General features: G+C 41.7%; 1 protein-coding gene across 3 annotated transcripts in view; it reads right to left on the reverse strand.

Moving 5' to 3' along the window:
* Positions 1-4,510: 4,510 nt before the first annotated feature.
* The window catches only part of FERMT1 (FERM domain containing kindlin 1), a 33,403-nt gene continuing 12,615 nt past the window's right edge, over positions 4,511-25,298 (reverse strand). For all 3 annotated transcript variants that reach the window (XM_053926531.1, XM_053926532.1, XM_024559506.4), the window contains exons 7-15: positions 18,153-18,260; positions 17,610-17,741; positions 15,695-15,744; positions 10,203-10,327; positions 9,350-9,456; positions 7,976-8,197; positions 7,264-7,388; positions 6,426-6,567; positions 4,511-5,032 (exon numbers count right to left, since the gene is read on the reverse strand). In XM_053926531.1, coding sequence (XP_053782506.1) covers positions 4,859-5,032; positions 6,426-6,567; positions 7,264-7,388; positions 7,976-8,197; positions 9,350-9,456; positions 10,203-10,327; positions 15,695-15,744; positions 17,610-17,741; positions 18,153-18,260 — 1,185 coding nt within the window. In that variant the 3' untranslated portion in view covers positions 4,511-4,858. The remainder of the gene's footprint in view (positions 5,033-6,425; positions 6,568-7,263; positions 7,389-7,975; positions 8,198-9,349; positions 9,457-10,202; positions 10,328-15,694; positions 15,745-17,609; positions 17,742-18,152; positions 18,261-25,298) is intronic.

The following is a 25,298-nucleotide window of genomic DNA, read 5'->3' on the forward strand; positions in this document are numbered from 1 at the left end:
CAAGACACGGCCCCTCCACCTCGGAGAACAGATGGCTGCCTGGCCATCAGCCATAAGGAATGAAGAAAACAGTCTCTCAAGGCCCCTGTGTCTCACAAGCCATGGTGGCTCCCTCCCTGCTGCCACTGCTGCCTCCCTAACCTGTAAGTAGCACAAGGCTGGAGGAGGCATGGCTACTTTCCCACCCATCCCCACCGGTCTGCTGCTATCAGTGCGCTCCCCTGTGATGTGAATAATACATGGCGCGCCCACACCTGCTGGTCCTCTGGTGGATTTTTCAGAATATCATGAGCACTTACACAGCTCCATGACTTGGAGCTTCTGTGTTACACGGAAGAATAGAAATAATATCCCGTTAAGTTTGCAGACAACACTCATTATTTGGAAGTCCCCTGAGGGGAAGTGGCTATGGGATTTTTCCTCTGTAACAGCTGAAGAAACCGAGGCACTCAGGGGAATTATGGGACTTCAAGATCACACAGTGGGTCAGAGGAAGGATGTAAATCTATTTAGTCAAAAGAATCTTTTCCACAGTTGTTAGTTGGGAGCATTGGTACATCCGGAGAGAAACCTCTAACTGCCATTCTGTTTATGTGTGTTTTAGTTCGTAGGGGCCCTTTAGAGGTAACTGAGTCTTGATGTGGCCTGGGATGTGTGGGCAAATGTGGGGAGGCTTTTTCTGAATCACGTAATCTGGTGTTACCCAAAGTGGCTTCCATGGGTCTCCGGGCTCAAGGAGGGCTAGCTAGAATCCTATCTTTTATTGGGCAAGAAGGGTTCTGCTCTAAAGAAGTCAGAGAACCTGCGGCAGCGGGAGTCCAGGGCCAGCACAGGCGCTTGTAGGGGAGTCCAGGGCCAGCACAGGCGCTTGTGAGGACAGAGAAAGGAGCAGGCTGATGTTTTATTCTCCTCTAATAGCACTCAGTGTTTCCACGCAGCTCCAGAGGTAGCAGGTGTTGAGAAAGGGGATGGGGAAACTTTAACTTCAGAAAGGGCCAGGTGCTGAGTCACCTTTAATTTTTCCATCCATAATTTCCAGGACCCAAAGGCCCCTGGAGGTAGGAGGGATAAGGGAAGAAAGGGGCAAAATATTGGAAGAAAAATGCTCCCTCCCACCATCACTCTTCCCCAGAGATTCTGGGGTAGAAGAGGAGGGAGGGTAGGAGGTGGGAAAATCACATTTGTGTGGGAAAATAATGAAAATAAATGAGATGTTAAATGTACTGAAGTGAAAAAGAAGTAATAATTAAAAGAAATTTTTAGTGATTTTAGAAAGTAAATATTGCAAGATGTTTTGGCTTCTAGTGCCTACAAATCAAAGCTGTTTTCAAATTACTCACTTGCTTACTTAAAAAAAAATCCTCACCTGAGGATAAGTTTATTGATCTGAGAGGGGGGAGAGAGAGAGAGAGAGAGAGAGAGAGAGAGAGAGAGAGAGAGAGAGAGAGAGACATCAATTGGATGCCTCTGGTACATGCCCCAATTGCGCTCGAATCTGCAACCTAGGTATGTGCCCTGACTGGGAATTGAACCTGTGATCTTTTGGTTTGGTTTATGGGATGACGCTCCAACCAACTGAGCCACACTGGCCAGGGCTCATTTGCTTACTTTTTTGACCTGGGACTAGAAACAGCTTTCCCAGACTCATAAATAAAACTCTCCAGGCAACTCATTTCTCTGGCTCCCAACTTTCTGATCCACCTCCCACAGCTAATGTCGTGACAGGCACTGCCCAGCACCCCTCACCCTCTCCTACCAGTGTGAGGGACAGGGGGAACTCAGGGGAAGCCTGCACTGGGGCTGGGGATGAGCACAGGCATTTCAACGCTGAGCAGTGTGGGAAATGGAAGGATGGGATTTGCAGGTTTAAGCTTTGTGGCCTTTGGCATTAAGACAAACCTGGTTTTGAATCTGGTTCCGCTGCTTACTGGTGTTACCTGGGGCACAGTTACCTTTTTTTTCAATTACAGTTGACATTCAATTTTATATTAGTTTCAGGAGTACAGCACAGTGGTTGGACTTATGAAGTACCTCCCAGGCATCATACAGTTGTTACAATAGTATTGACTATATTCCTTATCTTGTACTTTACATTCGAATGACTGTTTTGTAACTGCCAATTTGTACTTCTCAATCCCTTCACCTACTTCCCCCAATCCACCAACCCCCCTCCCACCTGGGCCTGTTTTCTCCTTTGTGAAATGAGAAGGCAAACTCTTCCTGCCCCCTATGGGTTGGTGTGAGAATTGCATTAAGGGGTACATCACTGTCCATATGGACCGTCTATGAATAAATCAGAGAAATGCCCTTGATGTTTGGCCATTGAATCAGAGACCCTCTGATGCTCCTCTGCCTCTGGATGTTTCCTTGTTCTGTGGTACTTTTTCCAAAAGGTATACACAGAACAGAAGAGCTCACGGTACGTCAGGAAATCTAGTGGAGGTCGATGAGAAAGGAGCTGAAACCAACAGGTTTGAAGTCACTCTCACTGGGGAGAACAAGCGCAAACCTCAGAACTGTCAGGAAAATCGCATGTTGAACCAGGAAGTTGCATCCTTTTCCATAACAGAGAAAAATGTTCATCTTGTGAGAGACAGCAGCTTGGAAAGAACACACTAGGCATATTTAAGTCCGTATAAACCATTTAATTTAAAAGTCATATAAAAATAATAAAAAAGGCAGATTTCCCAGTCTAGTGTAGATAAGAAAGCAAATGGGATTGAAAGGCACATTAATTTAAAACTTCATCATTAGTCAGATGACTTTTTGCACCCTAAGTAAAAAAATATCCTTATGTTGCCCTTTGGAATAACAGCAGCATTTAAGATTTCTGTCTCACACTTGTTTATTCCTCTGGGATGTGACTGTGTGGACAAGGGAGAAACGTTCCCTGAAAGTTCGGTTAAACTCAGTCAACTCCTTTGAGTGTTTTCATGGAAATGTCAGACAACCCTGAAACGCCAAGGAAGAGGGCTACACTGAAGGTCGGCTCTGGTAAGTTACACAGAGCTGTACTTGACGGCAGACAGGTGACCTGTCACATCGGGGGCACTATTTCAGTGTAGGGCCCAACATAATCTTACAGACCTGAGTAGCTTCTAAGGTAATAGAGCCCAGGACTCTATAGAAATGACCAATGCCAAGCTTAATACACTATGCTCGGCACTAGTTTGTATATAAAACATTTCAGATGAAATTCTTTATGCCACGGATCAGATTTTCCAAGTGCCTAAGCCACCTCTGAGCTTTAAAGGTGGGCCTCAGAAGTTCGGCCGCAGCCAGGGGAGTGTTCAGTCACACTGACCTCTAAGGAGAGGCCGAAGGAGATTTCCAGGGACAGTTTCTGACTCGGGGTTCCGGGGCCCCTACGCAAGGCCGCCTCATTGTGGCTCCAGGAATTCTGGAGTTCTCTCTTCTCAAAAGGCTTTTTTGGGAAATAAAGCAACAGCTAGCTGGTGTTTTTCTGGTGTCTGAGCTCCAGCCAGGCCACCTGAAGCTTGCATCTTAGAGAACTTCAAAGTGGAAGTGCAGCCTCTGCATTACCCTGGCACCCCAAGTCCTTCGTGTGACAAAAGAACATTATAACAAAATAATAAAATACTATCTGATATTCCCCACTACTGTTGGTATTGCTTTTCACTTCCTCAAAACCCCACTCCTGCCAGTGCCGACAAACCAAAATAGAATATGACAACCGAGGCAGCTGCTCCTTGGCCCACGCTCATGTCTGAGAGAGAAGCAGAGAGAAAAGTGCATGATCCGCTTTCGATTTACGAAAGCCAAGGTCTTTAATGGGGAAGGCCAGAAGCCACCTAAACAGACACCAATCCAGGAGAACACTGAGAAGTGATAAGAACAAGGCTGCCCTGCCCCCACACCAGCCGAAGGCCATGTAGACAGCCGTCAGCCCTTGAACATGGTGGGCTTTGAGCATGGGCCTGGCCTGTGTTCTGCCCTGCTCTTCATGACCAGTGGGATGGAGACTTCATTGGAAGCGTGGATGTGGAGAAGTGGTTTTATGAACAGAAAGAACTGTCTTCCTGAGCCCCGGCCCTGGGTAGGAGCAGTAGAGACATAGGGCTGAGCTGAGGAACAGGTTCCCTGTACCTGTGTCACCCATGTCATCAAGAAAGACATGAAGGTGGTCGAGAGATCCCTAGAATGCAATGGGACTTGCGGGAGGCAGCAGTAACCTGAGAGGACCAGTGTCCAAACCAGATTGGGCCAGTGGTCCCCTTGGTAGAAGTCACTGTGGACTGATGACACGGAGGGCCATTGCTCTGATCCCTTGTCACCAATTCTCCTCACTCTAATGCCAAACCTTGACCTTCGTGGGAAATGTGTGGATTCCCTCTGCCATATTCACAAGATGGGAGCTAAAAGCAGTTCTGTTGAGGAATGACCTATTTCTTTTCAAACCTGAGTTTGTGGAGTAAGATGTGTGCTTGCCACATGTGCTTTTAAAGTTTCTGTTTTCTTTGCTGACTTGGCAATGGAGCAGATAAGCAGATAAGCAGAGGAGCAACTTCTAGCCATACACTTGCAGATTCTGTAAGTCACAGAACTGAAGGTACATGCTGGGCCTTAGAGTAACCTCAGAGTACTATCCTTTCTCCCGCCCTCCCGGTTTACAGGCAACTGAGGCTCCTTTCACTGTAGGTAGCACAAGGCAAAGTAAGCAAAGGGGTGAGCCAGGCAGTGTGTTTGAAACAAGGCAAGAATCTGGGTGACCGGTGGTGAATATACATTGTCTGTCAGTCTGGAATCTACACACTGTGTGAGCCACAGATCCTGCCGTCCTGGGAGGACCCCCTTTGGCTTGCCCCCCTGTATGTAGGCCCAGCAGGTCTGCTTAGCTTCATTCCTGACCGCCTGTCAGCTTGTGGAACAGGTCCTCGTCGAGTGTTTCATTCTGGTCCTTGGAGCGGGTGGACAGGAAAATGTAGCCACCGATGTATTCGTGCACAACCTTGCAATCTGCACTCAGGCAGGTGAACGCAATGGAGACATTCTGGTCAAACTCGATCGCCACCTGGAAGGGAAGACACGGGTAAGCTTAACCTCTGACAAGGAAAGGTGAGAAAGAAGTTGCTTTGCTGGAGGTGGCCCCACAGCTGAGGACTGTTGAGATGGCTGACAGATGGATTTCCCTCCAAAACCCACAAAAAACCACCACTTCCACTAACTGCTTACAGAAAACATGTCTGCTCTCTGCGCCCTCGTGTGGCTTCAACTTGGCTGCGAACCTGGCAAAACATTCTAACTCCCAACACACACAGACTTTCTGCCCGTCTGTTGTGTAGAAGTAGAACTTTCTAAGAACTCCTTGTGCAAAGGGTAGGCACTTTACAGACTTTTTAATGGAGTATAAAAGACCCGCCTGAAATTTCCTCCAGCCACGGGCTCTCAGCCCCTCCCAGCTGAAAGTCCTGAACTCTAAGCAGAAACGGAGACATTAAGGGCTCTCAACCCTGGCTGCCCATTGCACTCAGATCACTGGAGGAACCAGCTACTGTCTCTACTCATTCGGCTTTAATTGGTCTTGGGAGCGGCCTGAGCAGCAGTCATTTAAAACTCCCCCGGTGATCTTTCTATATAACAAGATTTTAGAACCACTCCCTTGGAAGTCATCTAGTCTCGGACCTTCATTCCACAAATGAGCACCCAGACGGTTAACAGCCCTGCTGACAGGAATCGCTGACAGAGTCCTTTAAAAGAGTGTGAGTCTCTTACTGTGGTGTGCTGTTCATGGTTTTCTGCTGGAAAACTGAGGCAATGAGGTAAGAGAGATTCTGTACCTTAGCAGGATACTAAGGTACTCTATCTTCACCTAGAATTTCCCGTGATGTCGCCTTGGCCCGAACTAAGTTCCCTGGGTGTAGATGATGGGGCGCTGAGAGTTCGAGGATTCCTACGTTCAAGAGGCAAAGCTTTTCTCAGCCGTCCCTGTGCACCTCACTTGCTTCTCCAGCAGTTTTTCCTCTTTGGGCCTGGAATGCTCTCCAGGTGGGCAGAGGGACATCTGAATCCCCAACCAGGTAGACCTTTTGGCAGCCAGTCAGAGAAGGCCTTTCTTTGGATTTATTCTGGGTGACAATTGCATCTCATGCAGTTTCTGCCAAGTAATTATCAGCCTAAGTCTTATATAATCCTATGCTGAGTTGGAGGAAATTAATCAAGCTGCTCAGCAATTTTGGAGTCTCTATGGAGACAAAGCCAATGAGTGGGGTTAGCTGAAAACACTTTTGGTCTAGGCTTGTTAGGAAACTGCCCAGAATTGCCTGTGATTATTTTAGCAAACAAGTGCCACATGCTTGTGGTTTCTGAATTCTAAATATAAAACCAGCTTTTTAACTCAGAATAATCTGCAACTTTGAAGGCACACACAGGCGCAACACCAAATATAGGCCGAACTTTCCCTTTACCTGGCGGATTTCCCAGTTTACATTCCACTGTTTCATATTGGTGAATCTCCATGTGGTGATTGGAATCCCAGTGGTTGCATCGATTCTAATCAGCCTATTATATGAAACTCCCAGAATGTCATCTTTCTTGCTTCCTTTAAATCTGGAACAAAAATTAATTAAAAGAAGCAACTGCTTCCTGTAATGTGATGTTTACTCACATACAACTTCTTAAAGATAAATAATGCCAACATTTCTATGTCATTTACAAAGAGTGGGCAATGAGGGATTAACTTTCTATAGTGCCTTTCAATAGAAGGGCACTTCTATTGTGATACAGAGGACAGGAAGAATGGAGAGAATTAAGGCTGTCCTGAAGATATTCTTTAAGTGAAACTGACATTACAGGGCAGCAAAATAAGAGGGGGGGTCAAATTAACTAATTCAAAATTAGCACCAACTGTGTATGCCAGGCCCCCTTCTGGACACCGATACTACGGACAGAAAATTCTTGACTTCACAGATCTTATAGTCTAGTCGGGGGGCAACTTGACATGAAAGGAGGTCAGATTTCATCAAACCAACAGGTGATTTCTCTGTCTGGTTTTGCAAATGTTGCCATCCCAGAAGGACCACATTTCCTTTCCCACCTTCAGCTAGGATTCATGGGTATTGGCATTTTGGACCATGGTATGGAGGATCTTTATGAGCAGCAAAAGTTTTGGGCCATTTGTGAAAGGGCAGTATTCAAAAATAAAACGAGTTCTACATTCTAGACCAAGTGAGAATAAACTGGGTCCTGAGAAAGCCACTTAAAATTGAATGGAAAGTAAGAGAGGTAAGCAAACATTGTAATTACCTGACAAGGTAATAGGTAAGGCCGAATTCAGGTAGAGACTGCCACGCCTGAATGAATCGCAGCTTGGCTTCTACCAGGGACATCTGGGCTACGTTCTGGTGGGCTTCCATAATCCGGGCTGCCAGCTGAACAGAAACAAGAGACATCAAACCCTCCTAGCAGGCACTGACTGCTCTATAATCATCCCATTGGAGCTGCAGATCCCTATGAGAAAGATGAATGCGAGGCCCAGCTGCAGCTCTACTGGGATAACTCATTCTCATTCATGTCCCCCCCTCCCCCCAAGCAAATCACCAGGGAGATGCAGAAACAAGATCAACCAACACAAGAGCTTCTAAGGTTCATGCAGATGGAGTTTTGGGTTCCTCTTTCTGGGGCAGTGTGTGTCCAAGGACAATGGGTCCATCTGAATCAGTTTATATGTTTGACATTTAACCCATGCTTATGGAAGCATAATCTGAAATTTTAATTTGTAGGGATTAAATCACTTTGTTTTTAATTAAATTACCTCAGGGCATATTGCTATATTCAGTTAGCAGTACACTTACCTCTAATATAATTAACAATAATTTCTTAATATCATCTAATACCCAGTCTATAGTCAAGTTTGTCCATCAACTGATTTTAATTCCTCATTCATTTTAATGCCTCATTTTATTTCAGAAAACACAGAATTTGCTGTGAACAATCACCCCAACAAGATTAGCAGTACCTGCTTAGACTTGTGTTTCTTTGCACACCGAGGTGACACGAAACATTCCGGGTTCACGTCCATGTTTTCAACACTGGAAGCCACTGGAGATGTCAAGTTCCGGTTTTTCATCCTCAGAAAAGAAAGGATGTTGAGGACCTCTGGCTGGTAGGAGCTATCTGCCATGGTTTTGCCCTTCGATGCCAAGATGCAGGCAGCCATCCAGTGGGCATATTGATTCTCCTGCAGCAAACACAGGAGGGCCGAGAATCAAGTTCAAGTGCAAAGCCATCCTATTGGGAACAGCAGGATTTGGGCTTTCATCCTCCTAATACAAGGCTGTCACCTTCCAGGCATGGTAAGATTAAAGTGGCATATGTTCTGAGTGGCTGTTCATCACCTAGTTTAACACTCAACAGTGACTTTTGATTCCTGTGTTGAGTGTCTAGATGATAAAGGGCTAGAGAAGAGCAATGTCAGTCTTGATAAATTCCATGAATTTAAAGATGAACCAAAGACATGTGCCATGGATCACAGCTGAAAACCTCAAATACAAGACAGCCTTCCTTGATAGATATTTCCATTTTCAGATCATATCTGATCTCTCTCAGTTCCCATATTATTTGTGCCCTGGCCTATCAGGACTAACCCCACAGTAGGAATCAGGGCCATTGGTAAGATCTGAACCAGACAGTGGTGCCTTCTATCTTTCATGTCTGATAATTTTTTTTTTTTTAACTTTAGGGAGCAAACAGGAGTGGTCTCAGAAGCTGAGGGGATGCAGCTGAGGAGTATAATTCTTCACAGCGATGGTAGGTGTGGTTACACTGTATTACTGGCCTCCATCTCCACACCCTCTGCCATGTAATTTTATAGCCCCTCCCACCAGAGCCAGAGTATAATTCCCACCTCTTGATTTTGGGCCCAGCCATGAGGCTTGCTTTGGCCAATGGGATGTGAGTGGAAATGACAGTGGCAATGACAGTGTACCAATTGCAAGCCTAAGTGTTGGGAGGTCTCACACGTTTTCAGTTGTCCTCTTGCATTTCTGCCATCACTATGGGAAGGGCCTCCCCAGGCAGCCTGGGACCCAGAATAAATACAATGAGCCTGAGCTGCAGTGAAGAGCCACGCTTAGCCAGACCCACGGCTCGAAGCAGATCTGCCTGGCTGACGCCAGCCTGGATCATCCACCCAGCCTACCTGCAGATGTCTCAGAGACGAGTGTATATTGGCCGTTGTTATATGTGGTTACATGTCATTGTGATTTTGTGGTTGTTACAATGCAACAGCTGACCGATACAACACTGTTCTCGTTTGAGAAAACACCTCAGGTGGCTTGTCCTTGGGTTCAGTAAAGGCAAGCTGACTGAACATTTGTATGGTTGTACTCACATGGTCACATCTCAGATACACCTCATTCATACCATCAGCAACAGGGATCAGTAGCTTGATTCCAAATTTTCTTCCTGCTACATTCACATCTGGCACAACTTCACAGCCTGAATAAAAAAAGGCAGCGTCACAACCGAGTTCTGAGGAAGGTGTTATATAAATATCAGGTGTGCATCCAAAATAAAGACTTTGAACATAAGCCCCTCAGATCTGGCTCTCTTCTGAAAAATGGAGGAGCACGTTGATAACATTAATTAAAGGATAACTAAGACTTACAAACAATGGATAGAGGAAAATATTTTCTTTTATGACTTTCTGAAATATATCATCAATTGAATTCATTTTAAAGGCTGATTTGGCTATCCTAACCTATAGGAATGATTATGAACATGAACTTTAAAATAAATTACAGCACAGAAAATTCTCTGCCACAATGATAAGGGAAATGATAAGGTTATAAAATATTTCAACTAATAGAGTAAGCAGTACACTCACGGTCCCTTTCAGAAATTAGAATAGGCACTAAAGCAACATTGAATTAAACATCACTGTCCTGGGATTCAGAAAGCTTTTCAGGATCCTACAATATACCATACTTATGATGCCAATTACCACCACTTGGACACACCGGGAAAGAAGAAACAGCAGACTAGAAATAACCATGTTTACATGGTTAAACTACATGTTTAAACTACACCCCAGGCCCATGTGCGGGGAACGGGAGGGACAGGTCAACCGCCATTGTGAACACAGCGCCACACTGGAAGGCAAGCTCGCTTCAGTGACAGCGGTCTTAGCTCCCATCTGCTTGCTGGCTCCTGACAAGCCACAGCAAGATGTAGAACCCTCTTACCTCTAAGATTTAATTTTTCTATTGGTTCTCCTTGTTCAAGTTCCTTATTTTTAAAGTAGGCTATGGACGTGTCTTTAAAGATGAACCAATATTGTTTGAAAGCTTTTAATACTAGCTTCTTGGGCCTGCAAATGAAACATGGGAAGCATTTAAACAACCATCCAGAAACGTAGGGCAGAAACATCACAACTTTCGAGCAGATCAAAATGCTCTTTCAAACAACACATGCTTTGTTAAAAACAATTTTCAAATTGCCAACTCACTTCTAGAGACTAGAAATGGGACTTTTTATGAGATGTAGAAGTTAATGTAAAAGCTCAAGAGTAAGACCATCTGGGGCTACACTCTGACTCTGCTACCGTCTACACGTGACCCTGGCAAAGACACTCCATCTGCTGGGGCCACGTGCACTGTCTCTGTGTGAAGCGAAGAGTAACAGCCTCCTACTCACAGGGCTTTTGTGAGGAGGGAGAGAGGTAGTCTCTGTAAGGTGCTTATCACAGCACCTGGGACAACTGAAGTGCTAAATAAATAATTATGAATATCAGTAATAACAATAATAATTATTGTATGTAAGAAACATCCACGAATCTGTGACATCTGAAATTTCCATATGCTCTTTAGATCTGAAAAAGCTGCCCATGTGGACAGTACAACCTTCAAGTTATCAGACATAAATGTGAGCAACCTTTTTCTGTGGTTTCTCTTGACCCTTGAGAGAAACCACCGGAGAATTCCCAGTGAGCCATGGAAAGCACCAAAATCTAAAGCTAATACATATAGGCTCTATTATTAAAAATATTTTGGGGGAAGATCTCTAACAGCGATATCGTTTGGGACCAAAAAACCTTGCTCTCTGCGCCATACAAGGGTGACAGCGCCCATGGCAGGACTCGGCTGAGTCACTAAAATAGAAAGTGTGAGACCTATGGAGTAAAATGGGGGAACAGATGGGCATAGAAAAGATACTATGAATTGTATGTGATTCAATGGAACAATCCTGGCCTTGGGGGTGAATCAGGGGATCTCATGGCAGAGGACTAGATTTCTACATTCAAGAATGGGAGATAGAGAGGAAGCTTGGTGTTAACACCACTCAGATATAATTTTGGGCAAGTCTTTTAACACATCAATACTTATCTTTCCTTAGCTAAAAAAAGATGTGTCCTTAATACAAGGACAAGAGAGAAGATGTTCACTATAAGACACTGTATAACAGGAGCATGTTACCAAAAGTTATAAAACAAAATGGAATGATATCATAGAAATGAACATTTATAGGATTTAGAAAACCACTGCATTGAAATGTCGAGAGTTGTAGTTAATATAATTCTAAGGAATACATTTAAAAGATTAATTGTCTAAGAATCAGATTCCCCAACATTAATAGTCTTTTCAGAAAAAATCTAAAGACTCAGCCTACAACCAAAAGTAGTAACTTCTCAGTTTAGTCCCAGCCATGTAAATATTTCTATGCAGAATGAAGAATGACACCCTGCTTCTTCATTTTTAAAAAAAAGATTAAAAAAAATATTTTATTTATTTTTAGAGAGGGGAAGAGAGGGAGAAAGAGAGGGAGAGAAACACAAATGGGTGGTTGCCTCTTCATGCCCCCTCCTGGGGACCTGGCCTACAACCCAGGTATGTGCCCTGACTTGGAATCGAACTGGAGACCCTTTTGTTTGCAGGCTGGTGCTCAATCCACTGAGCCACACCAGCCCGGGCCCATCATTCATATTTTAATGCCACCTACCTGTCTGTGAAGGTTTTTGTTGAGAAAAAGCCACTGATTTCCATCTTCTCTAGTGTCAGTCACTCATGCATATTAGTCAGAATATGTTTTAAATAAGTGTATTTAAAACATACTATAACTCTTAATTTGGATGACATTTAACACAAAAAAATTCTGTCTGCAAATTTTGAAGGTGTCCAGGTAATATTGTTTTCATAGGCAATGTCATTATTGGTGACACGGTGACAATGAAAACATTTCCAAATAACTGTATTCAAAATGTGCTCTTTAAGATTGAGTGTGTTCATTACCTTGAAAGCATCAGCACGCTTTCTGCTCATGGCCAGTGGTCATCACAAAGGTCACAGATTTGGAAAACATTTTTCAAAAAAACAAAAGTGCCTAACTCCACCTCAGTTTCTTTTCCATCTGATAACCAGTGAGCCTTGATGTGGGACCACAAGATTTTTCTGGTCACGCTCCATGTAGCCATGAATTGTAAATACTGTGAAGATTTTAAGAGTCTTGCATTTATACATGAATCTCACTGATAATCTCCTGCAGCACGATGTGTAAGTCCGAATGGAATTTCTTGGCTACAGTCACTTGCCCACTTGGCTATAGGAGCTTGACCAATGATACAGTGAATGAATTTTGTGTGTGGCTTTCTCTAAAACCCTGCTGTGGGGCCATTTTACGTATTCAAAGCAGTCTCTCCAATGGTGGTCACACCTTCCAGTGGGGCATAAATCACTTTTTTTTATTAAATATGTAATTTACCAGTAGGATTCTATCTTGTCTGCTTTATATTTAGGGGGTTTGCAAAAAGTAGAATCTTGAAGAACTGGTTGGGCAGAAACTTCTAGATTGACTGTTATGTTCTCTGAGCACTTTCAAGATATTTCCTCACCAACAAGAAGTCTGCTGTCCACCCAACTGTTATTCTTTGTAGAAAATTTGTCTTTTGTTTCTGATTTTAAAGAATTTCTCTTATCCATGGTTGGCTGTGTCAAGATGTACATTAAAAAAAAAAGACATAATGAGATGTACATTTATACTGATTTATTTTGTTGGGATCTGTAATTTTTGAATGTAAGGGTTTTTATCTTTAATAATTATATAAAATTCTTACGTATTCTCTTTTAAATGCCTGCTTCTCCCTGACATTTCCTCCTTGCAGTTGACCTTCTCATTCTATTTACATCACACTTCCCATTTCTACTGCCTGATTTCTCTCTTCAACTATGTTTTTAAACTTGATGTTAATGTACCTATTCAATTTTAAATCTCTGTGACTATGTTTTTTCATTTCTAGAATTTTTATTTGGTTCCTTTTCAATATTGCCTGTTCTCTTTCATTATATTTACCATTTAATTTACTTAATGATTTTAAACATACTCATTTTACAGTTTCTTCAAATGGTGACATTATCTAAAATATTGGAACCGCTAGTCCTTTCATTGGTTGGGTCTGTTTTTCCTTTCTGGTGGTTCATTAACTCAAATGGTTAGTAATTTTTATTGGAAGCTTTTTTTTTTTTTTTTTTAAAGGGGGTTATTGTTTTCTGTAGAAAGCCCGTGCATGCCAGATTGTGGATACTTCCCTCCAAGGATTTTTAAAGTTACATTTGCTAGGGCTTCACAGATTTTGTGGTCCTAATCCAGTTTCCATTTTATTTTTTCAGGATTCTTTTTATCATATAATGTTTAAATTTAGATCTACATCTGTGTGTGGCAAAGACTTTGGCTCAGTTTTCCAGAGAGACTTTTCATTTTCCCACACAGAACCCCAGGCTAGTGGGAACTTCCTTACTGCTTCCTCTGGTTGATGGGTAGTTTTTCTACCCCCTTTAAATAGAGAAGGCAGCCTTTGTCAGTTTCCACCTTCAGGCAGGGCCTTCAGTCCTGACTCACTGCCTTAAACAAAGCATACCCCACATTAAACCTTCATCTTTGATCTCTGAATGGGGATAAAAATCACAGCCCCAAGGCATGAGAATCTATGTCCAGGGCTCCACTCCCTTCTGTGCAGCTGAGGCTTCCTTTGTAGAACTAGGTTTCCTTCTTATTTCCTGCGAGTTGGGATTTTTCAGTCTCCCTTCAAGATCAACTTTATTTACAACTTTTATTTTTGTTTTATCCAGCGTTCATATGTATTTATGGTAACATTGGGATCTGCATTAGATCAGAGGGCATACTGCCGAAATTTGAAGTCCACTATGTATACAGTGGATTCGATTGATTTAATTTAGGGAAGAAAGACCTTCAGTGTTTAAAAAAAACAACAACATTGAACATCAAAGGGTTAGTTCAATGCTTTTCTACTGATAAGGAAAGGAGGCCTTGGGGAACAATGGGCCTATTCAAGGTCACACACTCACTAGGAACAGAGCTCCATTCTCCACTCTCCTTCCTCCCTTCTTCTTTCTTCTTTGCTTCCCCCCTCTTTCCTTTCCTCCTTCACTTCTTTCCTCCATGAACTGTATTATATTAAATTCAGCGTCTTGAGACTTTTGACAGATAAAACGCCCACTGGCCAAATGAGAATGATTTTGTGAGTCTGAACACATCAATCCCACTAAAGTGATGTGGATGTGGGGCTTTACTCCAGAGTATCTTCTTCCTCTAAAACACCTACAGGAAGGAAACTGTCGCTATTTGGTTTATAAAGAGCTGGAATTGCTCTAGACAGAATAGGGCAACCTACTTTCTTTGTAGTGTAATTATTAAAAATTTATGTAGATGTATTGGTGGAGTCAAATTATTACTGTAGCTCTGACTTTAACCATATGCGTGGTTGCAACTCTTAATGCCACCGAGGATGAATTAATGACCCTCTTGTTTGAGACCACATGCTAAGATCACATTTAAAAAGGAGAACAAACCCGTAGAAACTCAGTGACAAATACAGTTACCTTTGGACTCCTGTTTCTCATTTATACCTGACTCATTGTTCATTCTTTCTAAGTCTTTCTTTGCATGATGTATTATCAAAAGCAACTCGTTTCTTTTCAAGCCAACTGACACAGTGACATGTCAGGAAAAGTCAACAAATCATAAAATGACATTAACTAACTGACAGAATTTCAAAGGGTCCTTCTTGCTTTCACCCTAACACACCTTGGCACCATCACAAATGTGGCAGTCCTTTTTTTCCACGAAATAAAAAATTCACTGCCTTTTCAACAGTTTCAGATTGACCTGACCCGCCTGGGGAGTTGATCAGGAATACTTTAACAGGCAAAGGTAGATAATGAAGGTTATCGCTCTATAAGCCCAGGATCCAAGTTCTAGTGACAATTGATTGTCAGAGTGTGAAAGAACCCTGAAATGCTGTCAGAGTCCTGAGCCTCCCGATGGACCACAGCAGAAACTCCAGTCTGGCACACCTGTTCATCCTTGCTGACACTGGCCATCTTTACGTCACCGCGTGTTGGGCGTGTTCTGTAAGCCATGCACCATGCTCAATGCTTCATACGCGTTATTTTATTTCATTTTCTCAACAAACCCAGGAGGAGGTATATCCCCATTTTATAGACCAGGAAACTACGGCTCGGAGATGGGAGGACAATGCCGTAGTCACCCAGCTATAATGAGCCTGTGGAGCTAGGATTTGGTCCTTTGGCTGGCTGGTGCCAAAGCTCATGCTTTTATGTTTGAACCATGAATCTGCTTAACGGATGTTCAACCCAAACTCCTGGACTCTTTACCGCTAAGGCATTATTAGGAGTAATCCCTTTCCCCTTTAAGGGTGACTTACCTAAATAATTTGAGATTATCTGCAAGTTTAGGGATATCAGTAATGTCCTCCTAAGGAAAAACAGATAACATTTCATAAACAGTGGTGCTGAACGAGCGAGCGGTCTATACCTGAACTAACACGGTAGCTGCTATTTAAGTCTGAATGCATTATAGGTAAATAAAATGAAAAACTCAGTTTCAGTAGCCACATATTCAGTAGTTGCCTCCGGTGGGAGGTGGGGTGGGGAAGAATTGGGAGTGGGACGGGGTACAAGCAGGGCCTTCTGTGGGGGCTGATAAAGTTCTGTTTCTTGATTCGGGTGGTAACTTGGGTGATAATTTAATACTAATTTGTTAGGTTGTACATTAAAATTTTTTTTATTGTGTTTTTTCCACTACCATTTATCCCTCTTATACCCTCTTCTACCTCCACCCACACCCGCCCCCCACAATCACCACACTGCTGCCCATGTCCATGAGTCCTTTTTCTTTTGTTTTTGTTCTTGTTTGGCTCATCCCTCTACCCTGCGAGCCCCCTGACACCCCCAGCTGTCAGCCTGCTCTCTCTGAGTCTGTCTCTATTTTGTTTGTTAGTTCAGTTTGTTCATTAGATTCCATATGAGTAAAATAATTTTTGTTTTTTTTTCACTTTCTGTACATGTCATATATCATACAAATAAGAAAAAGATGTTGCATTTTGACCAAGCACTCACTATACCTACCATTCAAGTTAAACATTTGAGTTGGGAATGACTACTTTTATGTACAAACAAAATTATTTTACAACTTGTACACCAGAGTGAGTAACTCTAGGTACATCTAGTTTACTGATTAAACTCTCAAAAGGTATCTGGTACAAAGTTCATTCTACAGTGTAGGTTATTTTCAAACTGAAAAGCCTATTGTTTGACACCACAAAGGATTGGCATAAAAATATTAAGGGCGGGAGGAGGGAAATTTTCATCTGTTCTGAGAAGGGATAGTTTCCTGCTATATGTATTTAGTGGTGGAATAAAGAACTCTAATTCCACAAAGCAGGTGTTGCCCATAAATGTGAGAAAGCGCTCTGAATAGCTACAGAATCTTGGCATTTAGTTTGTTTCAGGCCCTTGTTTTTGCATGATACCAATTTCATATTTTAAGGAATTTAATCATAAGCGAACACATATTAAATACGTAAGAATACGGTGACTCATTCTTATCTCTTACTTTTTAAAAAATCTAATTACAATGGATCCACCTCTCTGAATCAATGTGATAAACTACTCCCATGATTAAAGACTTTAAACAAAAGAGTGGCAGCCAACAAATGGATCAAACCGGAGGGACCTTCCAAATATAAAGTAGACATTCAGCCACCTTTCATGGATAAGGAGCAAAAGATGATAAAACCATATTATTTCTTCACATTTTACTGGGGTAGGGGAGGAGGTGTTTATTTCCTGAAGTCAAAAGGGTTCAGGAAATTTTTATAGTATTCTAGAAAAAGGCCCTCAATTCTCTCAACCTTTGGAGCAGAAAGGTATGACTAGGTGTACATATCAAGGCTTTTTTTTACCTGTAGAGAGTTTTTTTCTATTCCCACAGCTACCCCATACAACAGACTGAGGGTTCTTCCTAGACTTAAGTCAGCAATTCCATGTTCCACGTGGTGAAATGGAGCTCTCGGCAGTCCTTCTCCCATCCTACGCCAACTCATCCCAAAGAAGACACGTGAACCAAAAGCACTGTCATGAGTGCTGATGAAGATACCTTATAGTCCCTTACAGGGAGGGCTAGGCTAGGCAATTCTGGCTACATTCAAGCTCGTCCAAAGACAAGCCTGTTTCCTCTTTTCAAATTCAGACAAAATATTCTCGTATTGCTAATAAAAAAGTTTCACCTACATTTGTCAGAACAAAGCCACAATGCGGAGTTATCAAAAAAGTTCATACCAAAGTGTTGCCCGCTTTTCCACCTTCTAGGGTCACTTCCAAATTAGAAAGTGCTGCTTCTACTTCATCGACTTCAGACTCGTTTGTAAAATCCTGTGTGTCGGCTGACAAAGACAGTTTGCTAATGTGATACTACAAAGAAAACAGGTTTTAGAAATGTTATAGGCACAAATGAACCCATTAGCCAGTTCTTTTTGGGGGGCAACTCCCCTGTAAAACCAAACACCTCCTCCACGGAGATGTCCCTCCTACACAGAGAAAATGACATTTGAATCTGAGTCATTCTGAGGTTTACAGTTAGTTGTGTTCTAACTTGGTTCTTCTCCAGCGCTCTTTGAGTTTGTACTGGGGAAGAGATAAGAATTGCAGGGCTAATGCTTTACCTAAGATAGAAACATCTATGTATGAGGAGCATTTAAATTTTTAATCTGTTCCCCTCATTTCCAGTGCTTTCCTCAAAAGAAAAAAACCAGTATGATGAAACTGAAGCAGAACAAACGTGCTTTGTCTCCTTCTAGAGAAAAGGTACTTAAGTTCCCACACCTGTAGTGCTGCAAAGATCAACATTTCTTCCTCTGTGCAGTCAATTTCTTCCAACACAATGGCCCACCTGGCTTGTTCATAGAGTTGGTTTATTCGGACAGCATCGTACTAGAGAAAAAAAATAGGTATGTGTGTCGGGGCATAAGGGGCATATTTATATTCCACAATACAAAATGCTGGAATGACTGAGGCCATTCCTTAATCAGATGCAATAAACTTCATTTCAGGTAATTGAAAGGAACACCCCTCTATCTTTCCACTGCCCCAGCTCTTTTTATCTCTGGATTTAGAACTTTTTCAAAATATTTCCCAGGCTTTCGTTAAGGGGCCAAACTAATCCATCTTAGATTCCATTATTTTCCCTCTGTTATCACATTCCAGGTGGTATGAAAACAGACTGTAAAAATGGTTTATGTGTTAAGTAATATAAAGGAGAAGGGATTCCCCAGGATGCTCTGCAAACTCAGTGCAATCCTAATCAGACGCTGACACGGATTTTTAAATAAAACTTTATACAAGCTAATTTTCAAGTTAAGCTGGAAGAAACAATTCATTCAAATATCATTAAGAACATTTAAAAAAAAGAACAATATTGGGAAGACACCTGTCCTCCCATACATTAAAACATACTATAAAGCTGGAGTAACTAAAATGGTGTGGTACTGGCATGGCAATAGACAAAATGTCCAACACAGTATCTAGAAACAGACCTACGGATGTATATAAGTTTAATATAAAATAAAAATGGAATTTTACATCAGTAGGGGAAGAAAGAATTTAACATTATAGTGTTAAAAGTGCCTGGCTATTTGGAAAACAAAACCCCAAAAATCAAAAAAACAATCTCTCACCGTCCAAAAATATTAATTACAGATGGAGTAAAGAATCTAAACACACAAAACCACAATGAGATACCACCGCACACCCACTAGGATGGCTCTAATCTAAAAGACAGATGATAACAAATGTTACTGAGGATGTGGAAAAATTGGAACCCTTAAACATAGAATATGATCCAACTGTTCCATTTGTCAGTATATACTAAAAAAAGTACAAAGAGGGCCTCAGACAGATACCTGTACACCAATGGTCATCGCAGCATTATTCACAATAGCCAAAAGGCAGAAACAACCCAATGCCCATAAATGGATGAACGAATAAACAGAATGTAGTATATACATACAATGGGACGTTATCCAGCCTTAAGAAGGAATGAAATTCGCGTGCATGTTACAACATATAGTACATTATGCTAAGTGAAATAAGCCAGACACAAAAGGGCAAATATTGTATGATTCCACTTATATGAAGTACCTAGAATAGGCTAAGTCACAGAGACAGGAAGTAGCACAGAGGTTGCTAGGGGCTGGAGGAAGGGGTTACTGCAGAGTTACTGTGTAATGGGCACACAGTTCCTGTGTAGGATGATGAAAAATGTCCTGAAAATGGACAGTGGTGTGATAGTCGCATAACATAGTGAATGTACTCAACGCCACTGAACTGTGAACCTAAAACTGGTTAAAATGGCAAATGTTATGTATGTTTTTACCACCATTTAAAAAAGTCAAAGAACCACTCCCCCAAACTTGTACATGAATGTTCACAGCAGCATTATTCACAATAGCCCCAAAGTAAAAACAGTCCAAATGTCCATCAGATGAATAGATAAATAAAATGTGCTATATATGTACAATGGGATACTATTTTATGATAAGAAGAAATGAAATTCTGATACATGGTACAATACATGGATGGACCTTGAAAATATTACGCTAAGTGAAAGAAACTAGTCACAAAGTACCACATGTTGAATGACTCCATCCATACGAAAGGCCCAGGGTCGGCAAATCCATGGAGACAGAATGGAGACTGAGGGTTGCCTAGGGCTGAGAGGGTTCGAGGGAATGGGGAGTGACGTCTAATGGAGAATGAGGCTTTTGTTAGGATGACGAAAATGTTTTGTAATTAGATAGTGGTGATAGTTTCTCAGCTCTGTGAATATACTAAAAACCATTTATTTGCATGTAGTAAATGGGTGAAATGTAGGGAATATGAATGATATCTCAAAAAACTTATAAAAAGTCTAAACCTAACAACCAAAACTATTAGAAGGAAACATGAAGGGAACATATTTTTGTAACTTTGAATGCGGAAGGCTTTTGTAAGCAAGCCAGGAAGTGAGGAAGTTATGATGCACACGACTGACTTGACAATAGCAAATTACACATTTTTAGTGGTGAAAGTACCCTAAAGGAGATAATGCTTTATAAGACCAGACACAGACTGGAAGAAAATATTTATAAAAAAATAGAAAAGATAATATCCAGGACATACAAAGTGCTCCTATGAATCAATATGAAAAATACAAATAATTCAATAAAAAATGGAGTCAATATATAAATAGGCAATTCATAGAAGAAACCAAAATGGCCATATACACATTGGAAAAGATGTTCAACCTCACCAATAATCAGAGAATTCAAATTAAAAAAAAAAAAATGACAGAGTTTCTATTTTCCTATCAGGTTCACCCGAAATTGTCAGGGCCGATCAGATCCGGCACTGGCGAGGATGGGGTGCGATTGGCCCTTCACACGTGAGGCCGGTAGGAAGGCAGTTTAGGGGTATCTCCTAATGTCTTTCGCCCTTTGATGAGCACATCTATGGTTCCTATTCTAAAGAAAGGCAAGCATTCATCAAAGACACTGGCATAAAAAGGCTCACCACCGTTTTTGGGAGAGCAAAAGCTGCAAGGAACCCAGGGTCTTGGTTTAACCTTTCCTTTTATTGTTTTGTAGTGGTTTAAAAAAGTGAGGCAGACATATATACACTGACATGAAAAGATGGCCATGATATAGTCTTAAGTAAAAAGAAGCCAGCTACAGAGCAAAGGCATAATCCCACTTATGGGGGAGAAAAAGATCCTGAAAATCAGTTTAAAGAGTTTTAAAACTATGTTTGAAAAAATCTGCAAGTATTGTTAGTCATCAAGCTGTTAACCATGGCTGCCTCTTGGGAGAAAGGTCACCGTAAGGGACTGTTTTCCATTTTTACTCTAAATAATTCCTTTTTATGTTTGATTTAAAACTTTTCAAAAATATTGTGATAAAATACACATAAAATTTACCATGATAACTGTTTTTAAGTATACAGTTCAGGGACATTCTACAGAATTCTTCATCTCGCAAAAGTGAACCTCTGTACCTGTTGAACAGTGACTCTGTGTTTGGTTTTCTTTCCTTTATTTTTTTTGACCCTGAGTATACATTTTACCACATCCTTAAAAAAATTAGAATGTTAAAACATGGAAGAGGAATAGAAAGATAAGAGTACCTAAACAGATTTATCACGGGTTGAGGAGCATTCATTTTTCCTTTTGCATGAACCTCATGCATACTAAGGGAAAAGGTGCCAGGGAATGTAAAAATCCACAGTCAGCCTGAATCAGCAAAGAGCGTTGCTATCGGGTACGTGGGAAATGGGACCTGCCGCACAGGCATGCTTCCTCCCAGACAGGGAGACAGTACAGACCCAAGGGTGGCACTCAGCAGGCTGGGATAATAAGAATCTTAAGAACGTCTGTCTTGGTTTTGTGAAGGTTGCCAGGTGTCATGGGACACCTTAGCAGTTAGACCCAGAATCCTCTCCAAATAAATCAAAACGCAACCCATGTGAGAACAATCACAGTAGCATCCTTCATAATAGCCCCAAACTGGAAACCAGCCAACGTCCCCCAACTGGTTCATGTTTAAGGAAAACATGGTCCCTCTACACAACAGAATGCCACTCAGCAGCGAAAAGGAACTCACCTCTGATACACAGAACACAGATAAATCTAAGACAACATAATGCCAAGTAAAAGATTCCTGACACAAAAGGCCCCATACCGTATGATTCCATCTGTATGAAATTTCTAGAAAAGACAAAACTTGAGACAGAAAGCAGACCATTTGTGGGTGGGGTTGTGGCTGGGGGCAGGGACTGACCACAAATGGGTATGAGGAAAAGTTTTTGGTTGATGTAAGCGTTTTAAAACTGGATTGTGATGATGGTTGCACAACTACGTAAGTTTACTAAAAATCATTGTATTATGCACTTACAGCGGGTGAATTTATCATGTAAATTAGACTGTGACCAAAAGACATGACAACTTAAAAAAACAGACACACAATGCACACCAAAAAGCCACCACGCAGCCAATGTCTGCCTCCCCCTCCAAAATCAGGCCGCTCCTTTAATTCCCAGTTGAAAGACAAAGATCTAAATAGTAAGTGCAGCTGCTGAAATTTGAACTGGGCGAACAAACTGTCCTATCTGTCTGTTCTGACAATCTGTCTGCCTATCTCTCTCCTTGTCTGTATATCCATCCATCCATCCATCCATCCATCCATCCACCGACCCATTTATCCATCCCTCCCTCTCCGGCAATCAGACACAATGCTACAATTCTAATGCTATAGAAATTTTAGTGAGAGTAAGTTAAGTCACCAAATAAGGCTTTTCTCTCAAATGCAGTTACTAACAATTTAAAAATAAAAGCTTCCACACCTGAACATGCTGAACTCCACCCACCGCCAGACAAATAAAAACAATTCTTTGGAAGGCTATTGCTTAAACAAAAGTTACCTCCGTTTATTTACACACTGTCACTAGGAGAAGAATAGAATCTACTACAAGATGTCAGAGCTGCATTCAGGATGAGCCGTGGCGCTCACTGAGGAGCCCTGCATTTCTTTTGCATCCAGCAGAGCTCTGGGTTTCCTCTTAGGAGGCTTGTCCACATTGCCAGGAGGCTCTGGGACATCACAAGGTCCTGGGTCTTTCACAGGTCGGTCATTAACAGGCATCCTGATAGGTCTTTTTCTTTCTGAGAACTCTTCTGAGGTTTCAGTGACTTAGAAGCAAACTCTTCTCTTGGTGAAGATTGGCCGCTCCCGCTCTCTCCTCGGTCCTGGCCTTCCTTCTTTTCCTGGCTCATTGAAAACAGAAACCCCAGGCTAGAAGCGCATGGCCCCTGCCACCTCCACTTCTTGAGTCCCTGTTTCTCCCCATCACCCCTCCCACCAACCAACAATGCAAACTAATAACAAGGCCTGCCTCCCAAAGTTTTCATGCTCTCGAGGGGCTACTATTTAGATCTAATCACTGAAGACTCTCCATTAGCTGGGTAGCACTTTCAGCGTCCTCCAGGTCTCTTCTTAAAACTGATGTGCCTTTTCTTTAATGACCATTTGAAAAATACTATGAACTACTGGAGTTATAAACTTTTTAATTCACATTTTGATGCATTGAAGTGGGGCAAAAGAGTATATAACAAAGGAATTTAATTTGAATGAATTCTAAAGGTAGAAAAGGTTAGTCTCTCTCCTTTCCTTGTTCCCTACAAATAGTAGTTTCTTTCTGGACTCTTGTACCTCACTCTCTTTTACTCAGTAATGTACCCTAAATATGTTCCACATCCAAAGAAGGCCGATTCATTCTTCTTAACACCACCACTGTATGGATGTACCATAATGTATGTAACTAGTTCCCCATTGATGGATGTTTAGGTGGTTTCCAACGTTTTCGGAAAACCAGCAATGCAGTAATAACTGTTCTTGTGTACAGACATGTGAATTCACATGTGTGAGTGTAACAGTGCTGTCAATATCAAGGGGTGAATTTACTGGGTCAAAGCTATGCCGAATGGTAATTCTGACAGATACCACCCAGTTGCCTTCCATAGAGGCTAGATTAATTTGTGCTTTGACCTGTAAGCAGTGTACGAGGGAGCCTGTTTTCTCACAGTCCTGCTAAGGTGGTGTATGAAACTTTTTGACATTTGCCAATATAAGGCTAAGAGCCACTGTAGTTTCTTTCCTGTAATTTCTTTCCAAAGGATGTGTTCACATCCTTTGCTCATTAGCCTACTGGACTGTTGGTCTTTTTATTATTGATATGTAGGAGTTCTTTATATATTAGCGGAAATTAGCTTTCTGTTTATAGTCTGTGTTGCAAAGATTTTTTTCCTTTGTTTGTAATTTTTTGCCAGGCATAAAATTTTCATTTTGAAAAATATTTTGGTTACAATAGTTCAATATAACTGTTTTGCTTTGTAACCTATGTACTTTAGTTCATTAATTTGAAAACCGTATTCTAACATCTAGCAGTTTGGGGTTCTCAGATGCTAGATTAGTTCCTGACATGCAGCAGTTGCTCAATAAACACACAAACAGGAGTACAAGTTAAAATAGAAACTATAAAGGCAAATTACTTAGCAATTAGACAGTTCTTGAGTATGTTTTACTTACGGATTATCTAGTTTCAGGGAAAAAAAAAGGCATTTATTAGAATACATAGTCACACTGTAATAACTACGTGTGGCCCCAGGTGGGTTCTAGAATTACTGGGGGAGACACTTCATAAATTATATACAGGTGTAACCATTACGCGGTACAACTGAAACTAATGTAAAGTAATATTGAATGTATACGTGAAAAAAAGAATATATAGTGTATAACAAGATAGCTTAAGTTTACTAGGAATTAAGCAAAGAGAGAGTGAAGTTGAGTGAGTACTGAGGCTTTATAAATAAAATCACAGAAAATGTACACATTTGGTTCCAGCAGACAACGTAAAAAACAAAAAGGAAACCTGGGCAGTTACGTAGTTCACAGTGCCCTTAAAAACATAAAGACTATTATTTAAGAGAAGGGTATTATTTAACAGTAATTTCTCCTGAGGGTTTTCCCAAAGGAGAGACCCAAATTGCTCTTTTGCTGAGAGTCACTGAGAGGTACGCACCCCAGACACAGGCTAGCCCCATGGGTGTGAAGCTGGATCAAAATCAAAGGCTGAGCAGGAGCTGCACAGGAATGACAAGGAATAAAGCTTATTTTGCAGAACATGTGTAAGGGAAGCAGTGGGAGCCATGGTGGGCCTTTGAAGACCAGACCTAAAACCAGAGCTGAGGAGAAGACAGTGCCACAAGAGGCAGCGACCCTGCTGTGGGTGGAGAAGGGTCTGCGCAGACAGGTGGCCTGAAGCAAGCACGTCAAACCTGTACCCAGCAGTAGGTCCGTGGAACACCGAGCACGAAACTGGAGTGGAACAATACAGTGAAACCACTGTGTGCACGCAGAGAAGCAGCGACCCGTGTACATTTGC

The sequence above is a fragment of the Desmodus rotundus genome, chromosome 6 (assembly GCF_022682495.2).
Source record: "Desmodus rotundus isolate HL8 chromosome 6, HLdesRot8A.1, whole genome shotgun sequence".
Taxonomy (NCBI): domain Eukaryota; kingdom Metazoa; phylum Chordata; class Mammalia; order Chiroptera; family Phyllostomidae; genus Desmodus; species Desmodus rotundus.